The sequence below is a fragment of the Drosophila kikkawai genome, chromosome 2R (assembly GCF_030179895.1).
Source record: "Drosophila kikkawai strain 14028-0561.14 chromosome 2R, DkikHiC1v2, whole genome shotgun sequence".
NCBI lineage: Eukaryota > Metazoa > Arthropoda > Insecta > Diptera > Drosophilidae > Drosophila > Drosophila kikkawai.
In genome coordinates, this window is record NC_091729.1 from 140,884 (window position 1) to 168,012 (window position 27,129).

Sequence of the window (27,129 nt, forward strand, 5' to 3'; positions counted from 1 at the left end):
CCAGCAGTTCTCGGCGTTTCATATTTTCCAAGATAAGTACGAATTATTCCGTCGCCCCCTCACTGCCGGTCTTCAGCAGTAGTCCGAACAATTAATTTCGGTCACTCTGCTGCAAGATTAATTTCCGTGTCGACTCCAAGAGCGAGTTTTCCTGACAACGGCAGTTGAGGAATTTTCCATTTCCTATTTTCCATTTCATAAAATTGGCAAATTTTTTCAATCCGTCTCCGTTTTAAACGTCGCCATATTCTTTTTCGTCCGCTTTCCTCTACATATTGGAATTTATCCGTACATCAATGTACAAAACGGTTCCGACACAAAATTAAAATTCATACATACATATGTCCATACATCTGTCTACATAAAGACATTGATTTTATTTCACACAATATAAAAAGAAAAAATTATGTATTAAGATTCCGATAATAAAAAATTACAAATAATAAAGAATACAGTCCGCTGCTAACATCCACATCCATATATACATATATTATTATATTATTCCATATTATATTTTCTCCAGGTCAAACATACATATATCATTCCATATTATATTTTTCCCCATCCACACACATTTTCATACAACATTTAAAAAAAAAAAAACTAAGAAAATAAAACATAATAAATAAAGAATAAAATATTAAAACAAAATTTTATAAGCCAGTGTCCGTCTTTTTTTTCTGCATTTTATTGGTGCGCTACATACATACATACATAACTAAGAGCTTTACATTCTTTACAACGAACATTGAGTTGAGAAAAAAAAGTGCCAGGTGTTCCGATCCCACCATTCCGATCGAATTACTTTTTTCCATACAATTAATATTTTTTGTTAATAATTAACGAATTAATTGCTCATTTAATACTTTTTAAAGTTTTTTTGCACGCGATTAAATATCCGCAATTGTCAAGGGTACTCCATATATATTTTCTTTGCATTTATTGGGTTATTATTAAGTACGAAAATAATAAACAACTCGGCAATTCCATTCCGCAATTATTTATAAATATAAATAAATTTCCATTCTCGTCGCATTTGCTCCAATTAATATTGGCTCCACTACAAATAAATTTCCATTCTCGTCGCATTTGCTCCAATTAATATTGGCTCCATTACGAATAAATTTCCATTCTCGTCGCATTTGCTCCAATTAATATTGGCTCCTCTACACATATTTTCGATCATCGTCGCTTCTACGTCAAGTAAATTTTTTCCAGTTTATTTACTTGTAATTCTGAGATTGGTTAATTCCACCATCCACCATCTACCATCCTAGTTCTGCGGCATATTCTTGCCATCCATATTCGCTTCGTTTTTACCGTCTCACATTTCTACTTCGGCGATTTAGTATTGGGAGCAAATAATTCTACGATTTGAATTTTATTGGTTAATTCTGAGATTGATTAATTCTACCATCTACCATCTACCATCCTAGTTCTGCGGCATATTCTTGCCATCCATATTCGCTTCGTTTTTACCGTCTCACATTTCTATTTCGGCGATTTTAGTTGACGGTATTGACCACAACTAAGTCTAACATTTGAATTCTACGGCATATTCTTGGGAAGAAATGAATTCCTTTCTCGAGGAGAGATATCGGACGTTAGAAGCAATTGAGGATGTCCGACCCAATTCTTCCAGCACACAGAATTCAAGGGAGCCCAGAAGTACACAACCAAAGAGGGTAAACACCTTCGAGACACAAGACGGGCCACGCGCACGATTTTGTGATCTCTGCTCCAGAGAGCCTCATCCAGTTCGGCTTTGTCCGCGGTTTTTGCAGATGACTCAACCACAAAGAGCATCATACATTAAACAAAAGAGACTGTGCCTTAATTGCTTTGCAAGGGGACATAATCTTCGTGAATGCCCGAGCAGGCATAGTTGCTTCACATGCAGGGGACGGCATAATACGCTCTTGCACAAAGATACTCCGTCTAACGCTGTTAGCACAGCGCCGGCTCACCCTCCAGAGCAGCCAATCTCAAACACGTCAGTTCATTTCGCCTCCAACCAACAAGGAGTACTTCTAGGTACGGCCATAGTTCATGTGTGCCACCGAGGAGAGAATTTTCCAGCACGTGCCCTGATAGATTCAGGCTCCGAAGGCACCTTCATTTCTGAGAGGCTTGTCAACCGGATTAAACTTCCATTTCAAGCCGTAACAACAAGAGTCACAGGGCTCAACCAAGCCAATTCCGGTGTCTCACAAAAAATGTGTCATTTCCAGATGGGCACTCCGGCCAAACCTATGCTCAAGATCGACACGACGGCGTTTGTGCTGCCGAACCTGGCCGGCAATCTTCCGACAAGCACAATTGACCGAAACATTCTTGATAGGCTGCCAAATATGCCATTGGCAGATCCGTCGTTTTTCCAGCCGTCTCAAATAGACCTTCTTCTAGGTGCGGATATTCTTCCGTCTGTCCTGCTATCGGGCTGGAGGCCAAACGTATGTGGGTCCTTATTAGCGCAAGAGACCATTTTCGGGTGGATTTTGACCGGCCCATTGTCTTCAACCACTAGTAGGGTTTCGTCTTTCACCACACAAATATCCATAGAGTCCGAAGCAACCATGGAAACACTTCTCACAAAATTTTGGGAGGTGGAGGACCTTCCATGTAGACTGGTAAAGGAGACGGACAAGTTGTGTGAAGACTTTTTCGTCCGAACAACTACCAGATCCTGCGACGGGAAATATATAGTATCCCTGCCCTTCAAAGATTCAGAGCACATTGACTTGGGGCATTCCAGGAGTTCCGCACTCGCACAGTTTCTGAGGAATGAGACTCGCTTGAAGAAGGAGCCCGCTCTCAAAAACACTTATGACTCAGTGATCCAAGAATATATCGATCTTGGACATATGAAGCCGGTGCCTCCGAATACCGACAAGATAAATTTCTATCTCCCCCATCATGCAGTATTTAAGCCCGAAAGTGCGACCACGAAAGTTCGCGTAGTTTTCAACGCATCCAGTCCTTCTTCCAATGGGAACAGCCTTAATGACATTCTGTATCCAGGGCCAGTACTGCAGTCCGATCTCACTCTTCATCACCAAGATGTATCGGCAAATTCTCCTAAACCAAGAACACACTCCGTTTCAGAGAATTCTCTTTCGAAATGGCCAAGGGGATATATCCGACTTCGAGCTTCAGACGGTCACGTTTGGAGTGAATTGTGCCCCTTTCCTGGCCCTACGAACACTGCAACAATTGTCCGACGATGTCAACGCCCAATACCCACGGGCGTCGGATATAATCTCAAATTATATGTATGTCGACGATGTGCTAGCAGGAGCCCATACAGAGGCTGAAGCTATTTTAGCCATTCGGGAGCTGCAAGCAGCTCTGGACTCAGCTGGATTCCCTCTCCGCAAGTGGACATCGAATGAACGTGCACTCCTTAAAGCACTTCCTAAAGAGCATCTACTTTCGACTGATTTTCTTGATCTCGAAGAGGTCAGCACCACTAAGACATTGGGAGTACGGTGGAACGCTACGACGGATGAGTTCTATTTTGTCCCAACAGAGGTCACCATTCAGGCAAACTATTCGAAACGTGACGTCTTATCCCAAATCGCTAAATTGTTCGACCCAGCTGGGTGGCTCTCCCCATTTGTGGTTCAGGCCAAAATTCTGATGCAGGATATCTGGTTAGCCAGCGTCGAATGGGATGAGTTTCTTCCTGCAGAACTACTACATCGCTAGCATGATTTCCTTCGGAGCTACAGTTTCCTCCACCAAGTTCGCATCCCGCGTTGGGTACATTTTCAACCAGGTGTACAAGTCCAAATCCATGGTTTCTGCGATGCCTCCCAAAAGGCTTATGGCGCAGCGATTTACGTTCGCATCCAGCGTGATGGATCCATTTCAGCAAATCTTCTAACGTCAAAGACCAAAGTCGCTCCGGTAAAAACAGTTTCGCTCCCGCGTCTAGAACTGTGTGGAGCCGTCCTTCTGGCAGACTTGTGGACTGCAATTCTGCCTCAGATTCCTTTCGGTCGTATAGAATCTTTTCTATGGACTGATTCCACTATCGTGCTGGCATGGTTGAACAAGCCACCATGTCAGTGGACGACCTTCGTCGCAAACAGAGTCACAAAAATCGCTCAAAATACTGATGCCAGCCAGTGGTCTCACGTGCGTTCCGAGCACAACCCAGCAGATCTAGCCAGTCGTGGAGTAGCGGCTGAAGAGTTAGCTACCAGTGAGCTATGGTGGCATGGGCCTTCATGGCTAACTCAGCCACAAGACTCCTGGCCTGCACCTTATGAATCTGTTTCCGACATCGACATCGAGAAGCGACCCATACGTTGCCATTTAGCATGCCCGGAGCAGGACATGCTTGAGCGGTTCTCCAAGCTCGACAAGGCACTACGAGTTTTCGCCTATGTTCAGCGCTTCATCCAGCGCTCGCAAAAACGACCTATTCCAGGCGAGCTGCAGCTATCCAATACAGAGATTTCCACAGCTGAGCGACTCCTAATTTTCATAACACAGCGCAGATACTTTGCGCTTGAATATGCCTGCCTGAGCCAAAAGCGGCCAATTCCAGCATCCAGTTCTATTAAGAACATGAATCCCTTCCTTGATCCTCACGGCATCATCAGGGCGTGTGGTCGGGTAACGGCCTCCGAAGTCCTCCAATATGATGAACGACATCCGATCTTTCTTCCATACAACTGTCAGTTGGCGCGTCTCCTTGTATCCTTTACGCATCGCATCTCCTTGCACGGCGGTAATCAGCTAATGGTACGCCTGATCCGCTCAAAATTCTGGATACCAAGGGTCAAGAACTTAGTCAAGTCTGTAATTTTCTCCTGCAAAATATGTGTGATCCACAAAAAGAAGTTGCAGACCCAACTCATGGGCGAATTACCAAAAGAAAGAACGTCCTTTTCGCGGCCTTTTACGTACACGGGCATGGATTATGCCGGACCGTTTGATATAAAGAACTACACCGGGAGAGCCTGCCTGATTACCAAGGGCTATGTGCTGGTGTTTGTATGTTTCTCCACGAAGGCCATCCATTTAGAGCCTACTTCGGACCTCACAACAGAGAAATTTCTCGCAGCATTCGCACGATTCGTATCGCGAAGAGGGTGCCCTCGACAAGTTCAGTCGGACAATGGGAAGACCTTTGTTGGGGCAGCCGCAGTGCTGTCGCGTGAATTTCTGCAAGCTGTCAAGGAGTCCGTGACGAATGCTTATAGTCACCAGGAACTCCTGTGGCAATTCATACCACCAGGAGCCCCGCACATGGGAGGATTATGGGAAGCTGGAGTTAAAAGCTTCAAGACGCTGTTTTATAAATCCACAGCCACTCGAAAGTATACGTTCGAAGAACTTTCTACATTGCTGGCCAAGATTGAGGCCTGTCTTAATTCGCGTCCACTCGCCCCGATGTCCGAAGACCCCACAGACTTGTTGGCACTCACGCCAGGTCATTTTCTCGTAGGTGGACCCCTTCTCGCCACCGTCGAACCCGAAATTAAGGGTGCGTCCACTTCTATTATCAACCGGTGGCAGCACCTTAAGGCCCTTCATCAGCAATTCCGCCTGAGATGGAAGGAAGAGTACCTTAAGGAGCTCCACAAGCGAACAAAGTGGCAAGTCCCCACAAAAAATCTCGAGGTGGGCGAGATGGTTATAATCAAGGACGATAATCTGCCCTCCACTGAGTGGCGGCTCGGCAGGATTGACTCCGTGTTTCCCGGACCCGATGGTCATGTCCGAGTAGTGAATATTCGTACTGCTCGGGGAATCGTTAAGCGCCCTGTCGCAAAAGTCGTATTGCTTCCGGGGGCGACCCCCGAAAACTCTCAACAACTAGCCATATCCTCACTCCGTAGTTTGCTTCTTTCGCTAGTTCTAAGTCATATTTTCGACTCCATACTAATTCTTTTTTTGTATCCTACTCCAGATTATAAACAATGTTCCCACGTCTACGTAGCGCCGTCGAAATGGAGAGCAGACGTACACGAGGTATAAATTCCTACCGTTGCCGAGTTTGCCACGGAGTCCACCCTCTACGGAAGTGCCGCAGATTCTTGCGGCTGAGCATCGAAAAGAGGCTCCGCGCGGTCCTCGCGAATCGCTATTGCGCCAACTGCTTGGCTCACGAGCACTCGGATGGAGCGTGCCGCCGTGGCGATCGGTGTAAGATCTGCAGCGGAGAGCATCACACACTGCTGCATATGCAGGAGCAGCCGCTGTATTTACGCCGTTCGCGTCAGTTGACGCCGCCCTCTCGTCGCGCTCGAGCTTTTCACCACCACGTTTCGGCCTCTCTTCACCACGCGGCGGCCTCACCTCGGCGCTCTGCGGCCTCTCCACAACGCTCTTCGGCGGCCTCTCCTCAACGCTCTTCGTCGGCCTCTCAACTCTCTTCGGCCTCTCCTCGGCGTTCTTCGGCCTCTCCACGGCATTCGTCGGCCTCTCCACGAACCGCGGCATTCGCCACGCAGGGAGTTCCGACAGGGCCTTCACTGGCCACTTTGCTTCAGCGACACAGCGTGAACCTCCTCCCGACCGCTCTGGTGCGGATTGACACCGGGACGCGAGTGTTCGACACAGCAGCGCTCATCGACCCATGCACGCCTATGAGCTGCATTGACGCGTCGCTGGCGACCTCTTTGCGACTTGCAACGACAGCGGTGGGTGCTGAACAGATCTGCTCAGCCACCGTCGGCTCGAAAACGAACGCCCATGTCCGGCTCGACCTCGTTTTCAAAGTGGAGCCTCAAGTGCGCGTCCGCACTCCGATCCGACAGTTGGATGAGACTGTGCGGGCCTACTTCAAGGACATCACCTTGGCTGATGAGCGGTTCTACCTTCCGGCTACGATCTCCGTCATCCTGGGTGCGGATGTGTACCCCAAAGTTATGCAGCCTGGGTTCCTGAAAGTGCAGGATGGATTGCCGGTGGCCCAAAGCACCGTGTTTGGATGGGTCCTGTCCGGGGCCTGTCACACGCCGTAAGGAGGAGCAGACTTTATTGCAACCCATAGTGATTGCAAGGGGGGCGGAATGTTCAGGTCAGGAGCTTTCGTTTGCCCCCCGCGCGACTCCGAAGCGCTCCTGCTTCCTCAAAGCTCCTCAGCGCGCTCTCACTCCTTAGCGCGCTCTCGCTCTCAGCTTGCGCTCTTGCGCAGCTTGCTCTCTCGCTCTTCCAGCGGAGGCTTTTGACTCTGGGCGATCGGCGGTTCTCTCACTCCAACTTGTACATTTAATTCCTAATTAGAACTCCAATAAAGCGGATCATTATATTGAAAATAACCACGCCCCCGGCCTACTACTTCTCATTCGTTTGGTGGTGATTTTCCCTTTCGCGATTTCGGTGATTTCTACGGTGGTTTTCGTTGACTGCGGCGCGAGAGTATTCTAAAATAACTTTGTGCTTATCTGGAGATATTGGAAATTGAATTTCCCCCCCCCTCGAGCCGAACAAATATGAAAGCAGTTAAAGAAATCAATAAGCAAAAGAACATTTATTTAGTTTATTCCTTTTATTATGAAATATTATTAATATTAATTCTTACTTCTATTTCTTAATTTTCTACTTAATCTATAGAATACAATTTTTTTTTTTTTTTTTTTTAGGCTTTGCTTTTATTTATTGAATCTTCTCATTTATGAGACTAACAATAAGTGTATCAAATCTTACAATACTACCTAACTAGCAGTCATGAGACTGGTACAGAGTAAATGGCCCTGACTAATTATGGCTGGGTTGGATGGTCGTTACGTAGTAGGCGGCTTCTTCTGGAAACTCGTATCAAGTCCCTTGCTAAAGGATTTGGATGGGTGGAGAGTTTTTCCTTGTAGGACGCTTTTTATACCCTTGCAGGGTATTATAATTTCAGTCAGAAGTTTGCAACGCAGTGAAGGAGACCTTTCCGACCCTATAAAGTATATATATTCTTGATCAGCATCAACAGCCGAGTCGATCTAGCCATGTCCGTCTGTCCGTCCGTCTGTCCGTCTGTCCGTCCGTCTGTCCGTTTCTACGCAAACTAGTCCCTCAGTTTAAAGCTATCTGAATGAAACTTTGCATATAGTCTTCTATATACTCTCACTGCTATATATGTCGGAACGGGCCGGATCGGACGACTATATCATATAGCTGCCATTCAAATGTTCGATAAATGCTTTGCAAAAAAATTATAACTTTGCTGTTTTTTAACATTTTTGCGCCATTTTTTAGATATGGCCATTCTATATTATTTCTGAATTTTGGTAAAAATTTTATGAAAATCGGACGACTATATCTTATAGCTGCCATAGAAACGATCGGGAAATTAATAGGAAACAAATTATAACTTCGTTGTTTTTCAACGTATTTTCATCTACTCTGAGATATAAGCCTTTTTTATTATTTCAAAAAATTTGGTATTAATTTTATGAAAATCGGACAACTATATCATATAGCTGCCATAGGAGCGATCGATAGATGTAGAGAAAATGTAAAGGTGTGAATGTAAAACTGTAACTGTCAAAATGTAAACATAATAAGTATAGGTAAAATGTAATGAAATAATATCTGCAAGGGTATACAAACTTCGGCGTGCCGAAGTAGCTTCCTTTCTTGTTGTTTTTCTATTTCGTTCTTAACTGCAGGAATGCCGACATCCCTGTGGATGTATTCGTTGCGAATATACCATGGTGCCCCAGTGATAGTTCTCAGGATTTTTGATTGGGCGCGCTGTATGATGTCTAGATTGGTACTGCACGCGTTCCCCCAGAGCTGGGAGCCATACGTCCATATTGGCTTCAGTGTGGAGTTGTAGAGCAGGACCTTGTAGTCCAGACACAGGGGCGATCGGGAGTTTATGAGCCAGTGGAGGCTGCTGGCTTTTAGTTTTAGATGGATTTTCTTGCATTCAATGTGTCTTCGCCATGTTAGGCGGTTGTCCAGGCGGTTGTCCAGGTGGACGCCCAGGTACGTTACCACGTTGACTTCGGGGATCTGCGTGCTGTTCAGGTGGAGCGGAGGGCATGTTTGTCTGTTGAGAGTGAACGTTATGTGCTTACACTTTTGTTCATTTATTTTGATACGCCAGTCAGATAGCCACTTCTCGACTACCTTGAGGTGGTTGGCGAGCTGGGCTGTTGCACGGACTGGGCATCTGGAACGGCTGAGGATCGCAGTGTCATCAGCGAAAGTGGATAATGTTAGCTGGTCGCTTGTGGGGATATCCGCTGTGTATAGAACAAATAGGGTAGGCCCAAGTGCACTTCCTTGTGGGACTCCAGCTTCGATTGAATAGGTGCTGGATGTCGTTGCGTTGCACCTCACTGCGAAGACTCTGTTGTAGAGATACGACTCAAGTAATTTGTGTGTGTATACCGGCAAAAGTGTTTTTATTTTGTGCATGAGGCCGTTGAGCCAGACGCGGTCGAATGCTTGAGAAACGTCGAGAAATATCGCGCTGCAATTCTCGATTCTCGAAGGCTGTGCGAATTTCTGATGTTATTCTGTTAACTTGCTCGATAGTTCCATGTTTTTCTCTGAAGCCAAATTGATGAGCTGGGATAATGTTGTGAGCTCCCAGATAAGGGATTATGCGCTTTAGTAGGCATTTTTCAAATAACTTGGACAAGCATGATAGTAGACTTATTGGTCGGTAAGATGACGGAATCGTGTGGTCTTTTCCGGGCTTCGGTATCATTATAATTATAGATTTTTTCCATTTTGTTGGGTAATGGCCGAGACTTATGATCCCATTGAAGATTTTACAGATGATCTCAATAGCACAATTCGGAAGTTCAATTATCATTTTTGGAGTTATTAGGTCATCGCCGGGAGCCTTTTTTGGCTTCAGTTCCCTGATGACCTTCGTTATCTCGTTCGGACGAAATGATGCTGGAGTAGATTCCGTTTCAGTGGGGATTTGCGGTAGTTCAAATGGATTTGCAGCAGGGTTCGGCTGGAAAACGCCCTGGAGATGTGAGGCAAAAGTTTCGGCTCTGTCTTTGTCGCTGCGGGCCCAGCAACCAGATGGCTTTCTTATCGGGGTGATGGTTTCAGCCGGTGAGCTTAATTTTGGGTGAGCTCTCCATAAGGGATGCTTTGTGCTGGTTGGCGAGAGTTTTTCAATATATCTTAATTGTGCTCTTTCGGCATCTTGCTTCAGGGCCCGGCTTAGTTTGCGTGTGGCTTCATTTAGACGTTGCTTTGAGCATGGCGATCTATTGGTTTGCCACGCCCGTCGCAGACGCCTCTTTTCTTGGATAAGCTGTGCAATTTGCTGGTTCGTTTTGAATTTGATTTTTTGCACATCCGTCTGTTGTGGTGTTGAGATTCTGGCTGCAGTCACAAGTACCTTTTCCAGAGCGGAGGTGGAGGAGTCGATGTCTGCTTCAGTATTGAGCTGGGGGGCTAGCTCAATGTGGGAACTCACATACTTTTTGTATTTCATCCAATTTGTTCTGTGCGACGTCAGCCTGTGAGGGCGATCCGCAGTTTCTGGGCTTTGAAGGAGGGTTATCAACAGCGGCGAGTGATCTGAAGAAAGGTCCGGAAGGGCCTTGGCGTTTATTAGATTGCGTGGGATGTTTTTTGTCACCGCGAAGTCAATTAGATCGGGTATCTTTCTGGGGTCTGCTGGCCAATATGTGGGGCTACCAGGGGAAACGTAGTCCAGCTTATTTCTCACATTGATGAGAGCGTTGTACAGTTGTCTTCCCTTGGGGGTCACGAGGCGGGATCCCCAATGCGTATGCTTGGCGTTGTAATCTTCTGCAGCTATAAATCGATCTCCAAGAGAGTTGTAAAAATCCATGAATTGACCTTCAGAGATTGTAAAGCGAGGTGGGCAGTAGACAGCAGCAATGCAAAGGTTGCCGTTACCTGACTGCAATTTTATGGACATAGCTTGCAGGAAATTTGTTGCAAACCTTTGGTGAAAATGGTGTTTGATGCGTTCTCTGATGAGGATGCCGGTCCCGCCGTGGGCTTTACCATCTGGATGATCTGTGCGGTGGAAGGTATAACCTCTTATATGGAAGTTGTATCTGCTTGTGAGGTGCGTTTCGACCAGTAGCATGGCGTCGATGTGGTTTTCATTTAGGAATTGTGTTAGTTCAATTTTATGCCGTGAGACGCCGTTGGCATTCCACGTGGATATACGTAGATTAGACATTGATTATTTCGACTGTTGTGCTACAAGCAACTGTATCACCATATTCTGATTCTGGACGAGCGTTTGCATGGTCGTTTTCATAAATGACATGAGTTCCATCATACTTTGTTGCATGGTCACCATCATGGTGACTGCCCTGGGGCCTGCTGAGGGTTTACCGAGTTTGAGGGGGGAGGATTTTGCATACCTGTTCGTAGAGCTTCAGCGTAGGAGATGCCCGTGGGGGCATTTAGCGGACCAAAAGAGGATCTGGCTGCTTTGGCAAAGAATACATCTGGAGTAGCTTTTGAATTATAATACACATTTTGTGTATTTTGTTGGCGTGTAGCTGTTGCTCGTCGCATGCGACTCTTCAGCTCCTTGTAGACCACGCAGCCTCTGTAGTTAGCTGTGTGATTTTCTCCACAGTTTCCGCATTTTTTCGATTTTGGGTCTTCTTTGTTCGCAGGGCAGTGTGCGGAATTGTGGAAGTCTCCACAGACTACGCAGACTGACCGAAGGGTGCAGTATGTCCTTGTATGTCCATACTCCTGGCAATTTGTGCATTGCACAGGACCGTTGCGTTTGTGTGGTTCTTCAACGGTGATTCTTCGATGCAACAGGAACTGCAACTTGTAGATCGGGTGAACTTCATTCTTCTTCAGAGTTTTACTTTCTGGCTCCAGTTCGACTTTGAATAGTGGTTGCGGCTTTTTGTTTTTATTTATAATGTTGCTGACGTTCTTGGCAAGGAAACCCTTGCCTTTCAGGGCTTCCACTATCTCAGAGGGGGCGACGTCTGGTTCAATTCCTTTTAACACGACTTGCAGTCCTTTGCTGCTTTTCAGTTGGTAGGTGTAAAAATTCTTTTTGGAATCTTCCAGGTATTTTGACACAGCCCGAAAGTGTTCTTCTGTTTTGGTTTGAATTTTTGTTTCGCAAATGTTCCCTTTAATAAGCGGAACAATATGAAAGTTTCCGTCCCCGACCAGCGCAACAATTTTGTTGACCAGGGCGTTTGAGTTTTTCTCCCTAATATAAATGGGTGGGGGCTTTGGTTGTTTTTGGGTCTCCTGATCCGGCTCTGCTTGGTTATTCTCATCAGCTGCTAGCGGAGAAAATTTGTTGGTGTTGTTTGGGTCGTAGCTTTTGGTGACACGGTTGATCTTAGGCTTGTTACCAACCGTGTTATGTGGGCTAAGCTTACGCTTAATTTGGATGTAGCGATCCATGCCAGTCTGTATAGCCGGAACCGCTTGTTGCTTATCGGAGTTCACGGTTTTTGTTACCATTGAATTTGGCGGTGCGTCCGTTGGCACCGATTTCGCAATATTGGTCGCTGGTTTAGTTGTTGCTGTTGCTTTTGCTGCGTTTGCAGAAATTGCAGCTCTGCTTGTTGTTGGTGCGTCTTCCATCGAAGCCGATGGTGGTGGGGTTTGGCATTGGGAGCTACAAGATGTAGGAGCTGGAATGAGTAGGGCGGGGGAGCAAGAGCGCGCTCTCGTGCCGTCGGCGGTCAGTAGAGCCGGGTTGGGCTTGGTAGACGTTTTTTCTGCTTCGATATCGCGAGTTGAGAAATAGGTGAAGCAACCGTTTCTTTGGTTTATAGAGGTTCTACGCTCATTCTTTTGATCGCCGCTCATTATTTTGAGCTTATTTCGCGTGGCACCATATAAATGAACTTTGCAGCTCAAAAACACGTCTCACGCACTTTTGTCCGTATGTCATACGCACTGTAGGGCTTGGCCTAGCTGACAGTACGTAGTTTAGAGTTTCGAATTTACTTTTTCACCATGAAAAAACACTTCGAGAATAAACCCCGCGTAGCGGTCGTCCGTAAGCACGTCTGCACTCGATGAAGGTCGAATGCCGATATCAATAGAATAAAAATGTTACTTGAAAACGAAAAGAATATAAACATGAATACCTAAACTTTAAATATCGAACTCTGCTGATGTCGTCACGGTCTTAGGGTCAAAGGGATCACCAGAGCCATGCTCTAGCGGTGGTGGTCATAGGTTGGGTGGGCATATAGCGAACACAATAACACCAGTGTCCTCGCAAAAGTTAGGGATCTCTCTCTGTCCTTTCTTCTTCGGTTCTACCTTCATCCTTTTCCTCTTCTAGTTTTTTTTCTGTTTGAATTTATTTATACTTCTCCCGATTTGGTTCTAGTTCATATTTTAGTCGCAAGCACGCTCAATTCTCTTCTTTATTAGTAATAATGTGTAGTTCGTGTCCGAGATCTGAGTAGGCAAGACCTCCACCCCCAAAGCCGACGAGCTAGAGTCGGAAAATACAGCGTGCCCCGCAGCTCAGATCCTCGAAAGCAGCCAGAATACAACGTTACACACTACAGTTATGATTTATTATTATTACTAAGAAAAGTGGCGCCCAACGCGTGTGGCCTTAGTAAAAGTTTTATTAAGACTCGCGGATAAATAAATTCATTCCCTTGTTAAACTTCTTATTTTGATGGCTTGAACGCATCAAGTTAGAATTTTTGTTGTTGGTTTATCTGAAGAATTCTCGGATCACAGTGAGGTGAATAATAATATTCCCAACTGTCCAGATTTCGAAGTGTGTGGCCTTTATACAAATACATTGGTTTAAGAAATACATTCCTTCCTTTCTCAACTTTTTATTAACTTCTCTCAAACTTCCTGACTTTAAAAAAAAGTTTTCTTTCGTGTATCTTGACATTTCTTGGAAAACTGGTTAGTGAATTATTAATAATCCTAACTGGCCAGAAGTTCGAGAGAGCAGAGAAATTTTTCCTAAATCTAGATGAGATGACATAGTGGCTATTATAGATGAGGAAAACAGAAGACGGAGCAATAAAACAAGCTTATTTTCTGTCCCATATTGTAGTACTAAGTCATTGAACTAGCCTCAACTCCAAAAGTATTATAGAAGATCAGAGACTCAACTGTACGGAAAATACTGACATTTCTTTTGAGTAGTGTCATATCCAGAAAGAGTTAATGGGAACTTTCTTAATCTTTTATTTTCCCCAGAAGTTTTATTTTTCTTTTTTTTTAGATTATGGAACACAGGTGAACTTATTTCTAAAAATATCACTGACCGAGTTCGAAATAAAGAAAAATATCGCTCTATCAATTTCACAACTTTAAATTTCTGAGAAACCTAATTATTATAATTGAAAATAAATACCCTTTGATACGTGTGACATCTAGCAAAGAGTTCGGTAAAATTATCTTTTTACGTCTTTATATATATCTTATATTTTTCTTAATTAATCAAGAAACACAATTCTTGGCTTTACTTATCGCAAATCAAAGCAAACTATCTTCTAAATAACTTCGATTGCAGTTGGTTAACTGTTGTCGAAACGATGATGATAGGGTCGAAACGAGGAATGAAACTGGAACCACTCAAAGACAAGTCCTCTTGGCTCCGGGTTCTCCAGCTTCCCAAAGAAGCACTACGTCCGACTTGTTAAATCGACCAGATAAGGTCGTGCATATCCTCAATGGATGGAAGATAAAATTTTCAGGCATAGGAGTTTCGGTAGATAATTTTATTTATAGAGTGGATACGCTTACTCGAGAAACATTAGGCAATAATTTCAGTCTGCTTTGCCAATGAATTTTATTGGCGCTATCATAAAGCGAACGGCGAGATTGATTGGGACACTTTTTGTTCAGCCTTGCGTCTCCAGTTTCGCCAAAGAAGAGATGATGGCGACATCGAAGAATTGATTCGTAACACAAAACAAAAGCCAAACGAGTCTTTTGATTGTTTTTACGATACAATATCTGGCTTAGTCGATCAGCTGGAGCATCCTTGGACTTCGAGTAAATTAATTCGAGTTCTTAGAAATAATTTGCGTCCAGAAATAAGACATGAAATTCTAAATATTGAAATAAATACAGTGTCCGATTTAAGGGAGATTTGTCGCAGGCGCGAAGCCTTTCTTGCTGACGTCAAGCGTTGCAGTGGATACATGCGAAGCACTCCTTTTAAACGGGAAGTGTCCGAATTCAGTCAGGAATATGAAACTCAATTAGAATCAGAACCTGAATGTGAGGATGATGTCGAAGCGTTTTCCTTATTATGTTGGAACTGCCGTAAGGAAGGGCACAGATATCAGGATTGCGTATCTGAAAGGAGAGTTTTCTGTTACGGTTGTGGAGCTGCCAATACTTACAAGCCAAGTTGCAGTAAGTGTTCAAAAAACTCCAAAGCCGGCACGCCGAAGTCGCAATTCAAACAGAAGACTTCGAGTGCCTTCCGGAGCCAAGCCACAATGACAGAAGAGTAGAATATGCAGCTGACGTTGCACAACTTTCAATCCCTGACGAACAACTATTACCTGCTAGTCCTTTGCTACATAGCAAAATCCAAATACTGAAGAACATAATAATACCTGAATGTGAAGGTCACCAAGACTTAGAAAAGCGTAAATCTCGAAGTTCTAGTAGAATAAAAGCATTCTGGAAGAACGTCAGAAATTGTAGAATTGGTGTAGAGTATATAAACTCACTACCTGCTGGGTCAAAAAATCCTCGCCCGTTTTTGCCAATTCGCGTTCTGGATCGTACGGTCTACGGCCTTTTAGACTCTGGCGCATCAATAAGTTGTCTAGGAGGTAACTTAGCTCGCGAGGTAGTAGTCCAAGGGGTTTATAAAGCCATAAACAGTCATGCTAAAACAGCAGATGGCAGATCACAGCAAATAATAGGGTATTTTAATGCTGAGGTCGAATACGCCGAGGTAAAGAAGCTACTGAAAATTTACATTGTACCGTCGCTTAAGCAAGATTTGTATTTGGGGATAGATTTCTGGAAGATTTACGATCTATTTCCCAAAAGTTTAAACATATCGGAATTAAACTCGACTGACAATGTCGGCAAAGCCCAAGTTGATCAACACAAGTTGTCCCAGATAGATAAGACGAAGCTAACGAATGTGATAAATTGTTTTCCGTCGTTTAGCCAGGAAGGTCTCGGTAAGACCAATCTCATATCCCATGCTATCGATGTAGGCATAGCTAAGCCAATTAAACAGCGTCATTTCCCTGTCTCCCCGGCTGTAGAAAAGGAAATGTATGCCGAAATTGATAGGATGATACAACTTGGGGTGATAGAAAAGTCCGACAGTGCTTGGTCATCTCCAATCGTTATGGTAAAGAAACCTGGAAAGGTTCGAATTTGCTTAGACTGTCGTAAGGTGAATAGTTTCACCGAAAGGGATGCATATCCTCTTCCTCAAATTAGTGGCATTTTGAGTCGCTTGCCGAAGGCTGAATTTATTACCAGTTTTGATTTGAAGGATGCGTATTGGCAAGTGCCTTTAGAAATAGCATCGCGTGACAAGACGGCATTCACAGTTCCGGGTAGACCTCTCTATCAGTTCACAGTCATGCCATTCGGACTGTGCAATGCTACCAGCACAATGTCTCGTTTGATGGACAAAGTGGTACCAGCACATCTTAGGAACGAGGTTTTTATTTACCTAGATGACCTGTTGGTGGTTTCATCAAGTTTCGAGAGGCACCTCGAAGTGCTAAGAGAGGTAGCGCTACACATAAAGCCTGCAGGTTTGACGATCAATATTGGCAAAAGTCACTTCTGCATGCTGAGGGTGCGATACTTGGGCCACATAATCGGCGATGGAGGAATCCGAACCGATCCAGAAAAGGTTGCCGCAATTAGGAATTTTCCTTTGCCTAAGACGTTGCGTAGTTTGCGTAGTTTTATGGGTCTGTGTGGATGGTATCGCAAGTTCGTTCCAAATTTTGCGTCTCTTGCTGCTCCTTTAACAGATCTGATGACTACGAAAAGAAGATTCTGTTTGACCCAGGCTGCAGTAAAATCGTTTGAAGAGCTAAAACAATGTCTTAGCGAGGCTCCAGTCTTATGTAGTCCTGATTTTTCCAAACCATTTGCAATACATTGCGATGCGAGCAAAACTGGAGTAGGAGCTGTATTAGTGCAGGTTTCCGAAGAAGGTGATGAGCGTCCTATTGCCTTCATTTCAAAGAAATTGAACAAGGCTCAACGCAATTACACAGTCACTGAGCAAGAATGCCTCGCGGCGATTGTGGCTCTTAAGCACTTTAGGGCGTATGTGGAAGGACATAGATTCAAAATTATAACCGACCACGCGTCATTGAAATGGTTAATGTCGAATCACGACCTAAATTCACGTTTAGCTCGGGCATTGGCCTTGCAAAGGTATGACTTCGAGATTGAGCATCGCAAAGGCTCGCTTAACGTAGTTCCCGACTCCTTGTCTCGGGTTAACGAAGACGTGATAGCGGCTATAGACGTACGGGAAGGAATTCTCGTGGATCTTAATTCAGAACATTTTAAATCCGCGGAATATACCGAGCTAGTACAGAAAGTGAGTGCAAATCTGAAGAATTTCCCTGATCTCAGGACCGATAGCAGTTACATTTATCGGAAAGCCGAGCACTTGACAGGAGAGCAAGTGCACGACGAATATGCCTGGAAGTTATGGGTACCCAAGGAGCTGGTACCTGAGATACTTTCTCGCGCTCACGATAGTCCATTGTCGGCTCATGGTGGAATACACAAGACCATCGAGAGAGTCAGGCGATATTATTTCTGGCCAGGACTAGTGGGAGATGTTAAAGCTTACATAAATGCTTGTGAGGTGTGCAAAACCACTAAGGCACCTAACTATGTTTTGCGACCGCCGTTAGGAAAAGCACCGGAGACTCAACGATTTTTCCAACGGTTATTTATCGATTTTCTCGGACCTTATCCCAGGTCAAGAAGTGGAAATATAGGGATTTTTATCGTGCTTGACCATTTTTCTAAATATGTGTTTCTCAAACCAGTAAAGAAAATAGATACAGGTGTGGTAATAAAGTACCTAGAACGGGAGTTATTCATGTCTTACGGCGCTCCCGAAACGATCGTTTCAGACAACGGATCCCAATTCCGTTCGCACGCATTCCAAAAGTTGATGCAGCAGTACGGCATTACACATACGCTGACTGCTGTGCATTCGCCGCAGACTAACGCTTCTGAGCGCGTTAATCGCTCAGTCATAGCTGCAACTAGAGCTTATTTGCGGCCTGATCAAAAGGACTGGGACGAATACTTAGATAGGATCAGTTGTGCGTTGAGATCATCCACACACTCAAGCCTAGGTACCACCCCTTACTACATGGTCTTTGGGCAACACATGATCACCTCTGGTTCCACGTACTCTTTGCTGAGGAAACTAAACTTGTTGGATGACCGATCCTTAAAGTTCGATCGTCAAGACTCGTTTGAGATAGTGCGGGAGAAGGCATGCAAGAGGATGCTGGAAAAGCACTCCGAGAACGAGAAGCAGTACAATCTTAGGTCCAGAGTTGTGGCGTATGTAGAAGGGCCAGAAGTCTTTCGACGAAATTTTAAGCAAAGCTGCTTTCAAACAGGATATAATGCTAAATTTGGACCCTCTTTTGTGAAAGCTAGGGTTCGTAAAAGGCTAGGGAACGCTTATTACGAACTGGAAGATTTACAGGGAAAGTTAGTAGGGACATATCATGCGAAAGATATTCGCCAGTGATGTCGCTCCATGCGGGATCAGTCTAGGGCATCTAGCAAGTGACACCCTAGCCTGATAGCGGCGCACGTAGCGACCTTAAAACCTGTTTGGACTAAAAGTAGGCTTTAATAAATCATTAGTAATACCTAAAGCTTTACTTAATTAAAGCTTATTATTATATGCAATTTTTGGCAACCGGTTAAAGCTGAGCAAGCTGCACCAGAGATGCCAACTGGGAAATATGTGCTAATCAGCCGATCCAGGGATGTTTTGGAAAGCTATATATCCAACATGGGGATTTTCAGCTGACCATGATTTCCGTTCTTGGCCTTGGCCAATAATTTTCGCATCCGGATTAATTCTTTTCCATCCGACCGGCGTGGCAACTAGACGTGCCAAATTTTCTTGTTATCGCGGCCTTTTATTGCTGAAGGCATAGTCGACCTAAAGAATCGGGAAAAAATAGAAAAAGTGATTAATAATCGAATTTTTATAAATAAAGTGAGTTTTCCGTCGGAAGCAGACAGTGCGAGTGCTAAATTTATTAATTTTTATCTAAGGCGGAAAATTGTTGGAGCACCTTTGGGGTCGCCGCGGCCAGCAGGCCGAAACAGCAAGACCCCGTGCCTCTATTGGCCGGCAATTGTGAGTAGCTGTGTATGAAAATATATATTTTTGTGGTTGCTAACTAAAAGGGCATTCTAGGCCGATCCCTGCATCGTCGTTGTCCAGGGGAGCACCCTGTTGCGCGGCATTTCGCCGCCGGAGCACCCTATTGCAGGGCATTTCGCCACCTGGCAGAGGAGCACCTCGCCCACACTGCCGAGGAGCACCTCGCACACGGCAGAGGAGCACCTCACATATTGGCCAGAGGAGCATTTCGCACCCAAGGCAGAGGAGCACCTCGCATTTTTGGCCGGAGGAGCACCCTCGCGTCCCCGCACACACGGCGGAGGAACACCCTCGCCCTCGCCCTCGCACCTCGCCCACACGGCGGAGGAACACCCTCGCCCTCGCACCTCGCCCACACGGCAGAGGAGCACCCCTGCACCTTGGCCAAAGGAGCCACATAGCTGCCGCGCAGCTCCCTCATCACGTTTTTTTTGTTCGATTAATTAAAGCCAATCGAGTAATTAAATAAGTGCTAAAGTAAAATTTCGATGAGCCGTTAATTTGTGACATGCGTTAGGAAAAACCCCAAAACCACGTGTACACGGAGAGAAATTTTGGCATAAATTAAAGTCTTAAAAAAAAAAAAAAAACAATTTTAATTAATTTAGACTATTAATTCTTTCATTATATTTTCTCTTACCTAAATAATTTTAGTTCTAATATGTGAACAAGAAAAATTTTGATTGCTATCATGCTGTTTAGATTCTCAGCGCGGCTTTATTTACCAGCTAGAACAATATTATATTTCTTTTAAGTTAAATTAGTTTTGAATTCCAAAGTGATGAGGCATAGATATATATTTCCAAACTCTGGCGACGAAGCGCCTTAATTTTCGTTTCAGACACCTGCGCCGGGAGATCGATCTTTCGTCGAGGATCAAGTATTGTGAGTTGGTTAGAACATTTATATTATATTGTATTTTTTTCTGGAAATAATATATACTAAACGAAATCATGCACTGCGGAAAATTTATAAATACTGAATACCCTAATTACATAATCTCTGAAATTTAAAAAAAAAAAAAAGAAAAAAAATATTAACTTAACTATTATAATTTTATTAATAATGATTTAAGGCCTTTGAGCTGCAGAAATTTAAGATCTTGAAGAAAGCATACAAAAAAAAAATAATAACAAAAAAAATAAAATTAATAATTTCAAGAATTGAGAATAGCAAGTAAAGTAAAGTCGAACTAAAAGCTGAATTAAAAATGAATATGAAAGCAGTTAAAGAAGTCAATAAGCAAAAGAACATTTATTTAGTTTATTCTTTTTATTATGAAATATTATTAATATTAATTCTTACTTCTATTTCTTAATTTTCTACTTAAAATGTTACTTGAAAACGAAAAGAATATAAACATGAATACCTAAACTTTAAATATCGAACTCTGCTGATGTCGTCACGGTCTTAGGGTCAAAGGGATCACCAGAGCCATGCTCTAGCGGTGGTGGTCATAGGTTGGGTGGGCATATAGCGTACACAATAACATCAGTGTCCTCGCAAAAGTTAGGGATCTCTCTCTGTCCTTTCTTCTTCGGTTCTACCTTCATCCTTTTCCTCTTCTAGTTTTTTTTCTGTTTGAATTTATTTATACTTCTCCCGATTTGGTTATAGTTCATATTTTAGTCGCAAGCACGCTCAAGGCTTCGTGCGTGCTAAGATGGCAGGCTGGTGGATGTATAGTGTCTACCTGGCACCGAGCATGTCACTTGCGGAATTTGGGGACGCCGTGGATCGGCTAGCCACAGACGCGGGAGGCCACACACCGTTACTTATAGCCGGTGACTTTAACGCGTGGGCGGAGGAGTGGGGTAGCTCCCTCACTAATGCCAGAGGCAGGACCCTCCTCGAGGCCTTCTCCGCTTTAGACGTCACCCTCCTGAACACTGGGCCGCAGCCCACCTTTAGCAGAGCCGGGGCGAGTTCGGTGATTGACCTCACGTTTGTGAGCTGCTCCAGGGCTAGCCAGTGCACCTGGGTCCTGAGCGACGCCTACACGGGGAGCGATCACGCAGCGATCCTCACCGCGCTGGACAACACCGCTGCCTCCTCCAGCACGAAGGGGTTACAAGGCCGACACTCTGGACATCCAATCCTTTGCAGAACACATGCAGAGACTTGAAGCAAACGGCTGTGCAGAGCAGATGGCGGAGTCTGCTATGAACCAGCTGCAAGCCGCATGCGATAACTGCATGACTGCCAAGCGCGCCCACTCTCGTCACAGGGACTCGGTGTACTGGTGGAACCATGCTATTGCCGCGGCCAGAACGGAGTGCATCAAGGCGAGGCGCCGCTACCAGCGCTCCTACCGCTCGAGCTCCCACCTGGAGAGGCGGTCCGAGTACCATCGGTGCCGCAAGGCACTTAAGACGGCAATCCGGGAAAGTAAAACCAAATGCTTCCTGGACCTGTGCGACACCGCGGACCGCGATCCCTGGGGGAACGCCTATAGGATCATCGTCAAGAAGATCCACGGGGCAAAACAGGGCGCCCCCCACGACGCGGAGAGCATCGACAGGATTGTCGAGCACCTATTCCCGAGGGCGGATAGCCCCAGAGCCACGCTGGAGACGGCTACACACTCACTGGAAGGATTCGAGCCAGTCCTGGAGGCGGAAATCCTGGCAGCGGCGACGAAAATCAGAGAGGCGAAAGCCCCAGGCCCCGATCTCGTCCCCAACAGAGTCCTGAGACTTGCTCTTTCGCTTCGCCCGGACCTATTCGCGGAGCTCTACGGAAAGTGTCTCAGAGAAGGAACATTTCCAAGGAGATGGAAGGTTCAGAGGCTGGTCCTGCTTCCGAAACCAGGAAAACCGCCAGAAGACCCTTCCGCTCACCGACCGATCTGTCTGATTGACGGGGCGGGCAAGGTGCTGGAGCAGCTTATCCGGACGAGACTTGAGACGGCAATTGCTGCGGCTGGCGATCTATCCGACTCCCAATTTGGATTCAGGAAGGCTACGTCGACGGTTGATGCCATCTCAAAAGTGGTGGGCATCGCTAAAGCCGCCATCGCGGGACAACGGTGGAAAGGAGGCGCGAAGGAATACTGCCTGATAGTCACGCTAGACGTCCGCAACGCCTTTAATACGGCGAGATGGGATCGTATCCTAGACGCACTATCCAGCTTCGGGGTACCCCCGTACCTCTTGGAGCTGTTGAAGAGTTACTTCAGAGGCAGGACTCTGGTGTACGATTCTGATGGCGGTGTCAGATCGGCTGAGCTTTCCTGCGGAGTGCCGCAAGGGTCGGTCCTGGCACCGTTGCTGTGGAACGCTATGTACGACGGTGTTCTGCGGCTCCCGCTACCAGGTCGGACCGAGCTGGTGGGATTCGCCGACGACATAGCCGTAGTCGTAGTCGACAAGGAACTCGCAGGAGCAGAAGAGCTGTGCGACAGGAGCATCAGCCGCATAAACTCGTGGCTGTCCAGTGCCGGCCTACAACTAGCGCCGCAGAAAACGGAAGCCGTGCTGGTAAGCAGCCGGAAGAAGGTGGAGGTCGCAACCATCCGAGTGTGCGGGGCCTCGATCAGATCGTCCAGAGCCATAAAATACCTGGGCGTGATGATCGACACGAGGCTTTCCTTCCGCGAGCACCTAGGGTATGCGAGCTCAAAGGCCACCACAGCGGTGAGAGCAGTCAGCAGAATAATGCTGAACCATAGGGGCCCGAAGCAGGCGAGCAGGTTGCTACTGTCCAGCGTAGCACGAGCCAGCATGCTTTATGCGGCACCAGTCTGGGGACATGCACTGGCGACCCCGGCCTATAGTCGCGGACTGTGCTCGGCCCATCGCCTCGCGGCACTACGCATAAGCAGCGCCTTTAGGACGGTGTCCGATCAGGCCGCGCTTGTCCTAGCCGGGACTCCGCCACTGGATCTGCTCGCAGCAGAGAGGGCCAGTATCCACGGCCAGACGATTGGCAGAATACTGACACATCGTGACAAGAGGGTGCTACGCTTAGCGGCGAAAGATGCCACCTTGGCATCGTGGCAATTGCGGTGGGAGTCAGCGTCCAAGGGAAGATGGACGTATCGGTTGATTCCCCAGCTGGATTGCTGGCTGAAGAGGAAGCACGGTCAGTTAAACTTCCACCTGACCCAGATCCTCAGCGGCCACGGCTGCTTTCGGAGCTACCTGCGGAGATTCGGCCACGAGGAAGACGACTCATGCACGCACTGCCAAGGTCAGCTGGAGGAGTCGGCAGAACACACGGTGTTTAACTGTGCGAGGTTTGCCGGTGAGCGAGCATTGCTGGAGGCCATACTGGGCAACACCATCACAGCGGAAAACCTAGTTCCGCTGATGTTGTTGTCCGAAGCGAACTGGCAGGCCGTGTCGGACTTCGCAGCGAAGGCGATGACGGAGCTCCGAGCAGAGGAGCGACGGAGGAAGCAGGAGGCAACATAGGTCGGGACCAGCGCCCGCGCAAAGCATTGCTTCGCGGCCGTACCGCGCGAGCAAACCGTCCCGATATCTGTGTGACCCAACACCTCTATCCCCCCACTTTTTGTATATTCACTGTTTCAATAAATGAATTAAAAAAAAAAAAAAAAAACCCGGCATGAAGCCATACACACACACACACACACACTCACACACACAAATCACCCGGCATGAAGCCCACGGCATGAAGCCAAATAAACCCCGCGAAGGGAAGTTCAAAACGAGCACTAAGCTTTGAAGTTACGCGCGCAAGTGGCAACGCTGTCGGCGATAGTGTCAGCATCTGGCAACGCCAGGATTGATCGCGGCAGCGCTGACGGCAGGAATTAGGTCACGGCCACACTGCGGAAATTAGGTCAATTGAATCCTCGCAAAATTCTCGATCGCGCAAGTCGTGTCGCTCCGTAAGTGAAAAGTTCAAGTGCCAAAACCGCGTGTCCGCGTCGGGACCTAATTATCCTGTAGGACCTCGAAGGACATCCAGCCAGGGTGAGCATGGCCGCCGGCCATTAAATATATTGGGGATCTATCCCACCCCCGCCGCCAGAAGTTATTTTATCAATAAAATTACCTAATTAGAAAACATGTGCTTAAATCAAATTGCGCGTTTTCCCTGTCTTCGTTCGCGGGCCGGCGCCCCTCGCCGGCAGTGACCAATTCCCCTCCTGCTTTCCCCGTAGCACCGGAGTAATTCCGGGTGCAGGCGAAAGCCGGACGGGAACAGGAGCCCGTGGCTGCTGGATTTTTCCGGTCCCCTTTCCCCCTTGCCCATCAGAGAGCCATCCCGCTGCTGGATTTTTCCGGGCGAGGATCTGGGGTTGGTCGCTGGATATTTTTCCGAACCAACTGTCCCGCTGCTGGATTCTTCCGAGCGTGGACGCAGGCATCGGCTGCTGGATATCTCCGAGCCGTTGTCCTGTCCCAACGGACGCCGCGCTGCTGGATCTTTCCGAGCGTGGGCGTGGGCGTGGCTGCTGGATTATTCCGAGCCCTCTGAGCAATCCTGCCGCTAGATTCTTCCGGGCGAGGATTTGGGGCTGGCTGCTGGATTCTCTCCGAGCCAGTGGTCCCGCTGCTGGATTCTTCCGAGCGTGGACACAGGCCTTGGCTGCTGGATTCCTCCGAGCCTTTGTCCTGCCCCGAAGGCGCCCCGCTGCTGGATCACTCCGAGCGTGGGCGTGGGCGTGGCCGCTGGATAATTCCGGGCCGCTCGTCCCGCAGCTGGATAATTCCGGGCGCGGACGCGGGCTTGGCCGCTGGATTATTCCGGGTCGCCCGGTTTCCCCTGGCCAAATAATCACGTGCAAATATTTTCTTCCCCATTTTCCCCGCTAGCTGGCCAGAAAATTATCGGCGCTTCTCCGTCCTGGGTGTCTCACAAATTATAAATTTTGTGAGGGGACTCTGGGCCGCTGAGGATCACCCCGGCCGCCCAGACGCTTCCTTACATGGCGTCCGGAGCAGGGACAGCCCAGGACGGAAAGTTGGTCATCGTGGCGGAATAAAGCCCCGCCAGCCGATATTTTTTATTTAGATCAGAAAAATATATATAAATAGGAAAAAAAAATAATATATATATAGGGAGGAAAATAAAAATATATATATAGTGACATATCCACAGTCCTACGGACTCTGTCTACGCCTACTTTACACACCACACAAACACAATATTGTAATACCCTGTAACACAAACACACTTGCCCAATACACCCTTTGCTACCCTAGTTTATATCCATACACATCAGATAGCAACCGCCGGATGTTTATAAGAATTCCAAAGCCAAAGCTAGTGGAATAAACCCATGCTCTACACAAAGGATGCAATCTGAAACTCTAAACAAACTCCAGACAGTCCCTTCTGTAGACTAAACATTTATGACTTAAGTCATCACACGTTCCCACGTTCAAAGTTCGGACTCGCCAAGCCGAAAACAAAAATATTAGATTTCAATAACAAATCATAAAATCAAAGAGCGAATGCACTTGAATCTAAGAGAAGATTAACAATTAACTCCAAGCTCTCTCCTAAATTCTCTCCAGAACTTTTAAAGTTTAATTCTATATTTGAAAGCTCGAGACCGAGGCTTGAACGTCAATCTATCCAGATCAATTAATTGAGTTCAGTTTAAGACCTAAAAGATTTAAGTTGGTGTTCTTCAAAATAAAATAACTTGTAAAACCAATATTCAGTTAAATAAAGTTTGTATTTTTTTAACTTATGAATATCGCAAGTATTTAATTGGCGCAGTCGGTAGGATCCTAAAATAAAAGAGTCCTTAAGAAACGGTACTGGTGTAAATAAAAAGGATATGCTATACAACTAGCAGTCCTAACACTAGCGAATTTTAATAGTGATTCTAAAAAATTAGTGATCCGTAGAAGAATCTACGTGATTCAAAGTGTCAAAAAAATCCCGTGCGGTCGGAAAAATAAAATCAATAAGAGATTATTTAATTCCGTGAGAAAAACTGAAAACCCCGTGTGGTCAGAAATAAATTCTGCAAATAAGCAATATAACCGATCAATAAACTTACCAACCAACAAAACATAAAACATGGCAGTTCCACAATTATCCGAAGTACACCTGAATCAATTGCTGGCGCAAATAAAGGAGCCACATTACTACGATGGAACTCCAGGAAAGCTGTCTGGCTTTTTTAGCCAGGTGGATCAGTTATTGTCGCTTTATCCCACTCAAGATGCGCGCCAAGCACACGTAATCTACGGAGCAATCAGAAGAGTCATCGTTGACGAAACAACTGGAGGAGACTACCTATCCAGGTAGTATTAGTAAGTTTATTGAACGTTTAGAAAGTCAGGTTAGAAATATATTTGATAAGCTAGAATTGGAGAGTGACCCTGTGGCAAAGTCCAATTATTCAGAAATGTTAAAAACCACAATAAAAACGACAATCGATAGAAAACTTCCGGACAGGATGTATATGTCACTGGCAAGAAAAGACATAGATACCATTCCGAAATTAAAACAAGCCACAATGGAGTGTGGTCTTTACGACTCAAATCCAACGGATAGCTTTTCGAAATCGAGCTGGCAAGGTCGCAAAAGCGGGGGGAATAAGAATCAGAAGAATAATCAAAGATATTATAATAACAAATATAATTACCCCAGTAATTATCACAATTCTACTAACCAAAATTATTCAACACAAAACACTAACCAGAATAATCAAAACCAAAACACTTCTCGTAATACTAACCCGAGTAACCAAACTATCCCACCAAATCAAAGGGGAAATTCCAATACCTGCAGAGATGGTTTAACTCAGGCTAGGCAGAACAATCCCCTCAATTTCCAACCTTCAACGTCCAACAACGCGAATAATGGCGGAGGCG

General features: G+C 45.9%; 1 protein-coding gene and 1 long non-coding RNA gene across 9 annotated transcripts; one reads left to right on the plus strand and one right to left on the minus strand.

The window, feature by feature from the left end:
* The first annotated feature begins 2,216 nt into the window (after window positions 1–2,216).
* Window positions 2,217–6,980, plus strand: LOC138927993 (uncharacterized). The gene is made up of 5 exons (XM_070283862.1): window positions 2,217–3,026; window positions 3,106–3,653; window positions 3,726–5,736; window positions 5,954–5,985; window positions 6,047–6,980. The coding sequence occupies exons 1-5, from the start codon at window positions 2,217–2,219 to the stop codon at window positions 6,978–6,980; spliced, it is 4,335 nt and encodes a 1,444-aa protein (XP_070139963.1).
* Window positions 6,981–14,650: 7,670 nt separating this feature from the next.
* On the minus strand, window positions 14,651–16,039 carry LOC121502038 (uncharacterized). Of its 8 annotated transcripts, none has more exons than XR_005990784.2 (3): window positions 15,633–16,017; window positions 15,294–15,579; window positions 14,651–15,208 (listed from the first exon to the last, which is right to left on the minus strand). It is a non-coding gene; the product is annotated as an uncharacterized lncRNA (long non-coding RNA). The 8 variants fall into 8 exon arrangements; XR_011444615.1 differs by having other exon boundaries at window positions 14,651–15,246; XR_005990783.2 differs by having other exon boundaries at window positions 14,651–15,246; window positions 15,459–15,579; window positions 15,633–16,013.
* Between the last annotated feature and the right edge of the window lie 11,090 nt (window positions 16,040–27,129).